General features: G+C 30.5%; 1 protein-coding gene across 1 annotated transcript; it reads right to left on the bottom strand.

The window, feature by feature from the left end:
* Nucleotides 1-152: 152 nt before the first annotated feature.
* Nucleotides 153-383, bottom strand: LOTGIDRAFT_145116 (hypothetical protein; the record flags this gene model as incomplete). The annotated part of the gene is made up of 1 exon (XM_009056947.1): nucleotides 153-383. A coding segment is annotated over one exon (231 nt), but the record flags the coding sequence as incomplete, so codon positions are not given.
* Between the last annotated feature and the right edge of the window lie 799 nt (nucleotides 384-1182).

Below are 1182 nucleotides of genomic sequence, written 5' to 3'. Positions count from 1 at the left end.
TCTTCTAGACACCCGATATCACTTTCATTATGAATTACTTACTCATTTATAACTGATATATTTCCTCATGGTGAAAAGTTCATTAGCTGCTACTAATGTTTCTCCAATATGTTGTTTTTGGATCTTCCAAACCAGTATTTTTTACATTATCATTAGATTGAAGTGCTATGTGCTCTAGAAAAATCTAACTGGTGGACAAAGTCTAAAGTCAAAAGTAAATTATTTGAAAAAAACGTTACCTTTTCACTTTCTGTATCTAAAGCTGATGTAGCTTCATCTAGTAATAATATTTTAGGATTGCGAACTAGAGCTCTAGCGATGGCTACTCGTTGTTTCTGTCCTCCTGATAACTGACCTCCTTTTTCTCCAACTCGTGTATCATAACCCTGAAATAATAAACATCACCATCAATAAACAATCATAACCCTGAAATAATAAACATCACCATCAGTAAACAATCATAACCCTGAAATAATAAACATCACCATCAGTAAACAATCATAACCCTGAAATATCAAACATCACCATCAGTAAACAATCATAACCCTGAAATAATAAACATCACCATCAGTATACAATCATAACCCTGAAATATTAAACATCACCATCAGTAAACAATCATAACTCTGAAATATTAAACATCAACATCAGTAAACAATCATAACCCTGAAATAATAAACATCACCATCAGTATACAATCATAACCCTGAAATATTAAACATCACCATCAGTAAACAATCATAACTCTGAAATATTAAACATCAACATCAGTAAACAATCATAACCCTGAAATATTAAACATCACCATCAGTATACAATCATAACCCTGAAATAATAAACATCACCATCAGTATACAATCATAACCCCGAAATATTAAACATCACCATCAGTAAACAATTATAACCCTGAAATAATAAACATCACCATCAGTAAACAATCATAACCCTGAAATAATAAACATCACCATCAGTAAACAATCATAACCCTGAAATATTAAACATCAACATCAATAAACAATCATAAACCTGAACTAACAATGTTTAACTTTTCTACATGTTAGTGATTCTGATGTTGCCATTCTTTTCAAATATCAGAAAATCTTAAATTTTTCTTAACATGTTTCAGGTTCTGTTTTAATATTTAACACTGACCTCTGGTAGCTCAGATATAAACTGATGAAT

This window comes from Lottia gigantea (assembly GCF_000327385.1).
Source record: "Lottia gigantea unplaced genomic scaffold LOTGIsca_290, whole genome shotgun sequence".
NCBI classification, from domain to species: Eukaryota; Metazoa; Mollusca; class Gastropoda; family Lottiidae; genus Lottia; species Lottia gigantea.
This window is presented reverse-complemented; position numbering and strand designations above follow the sequence as displayed.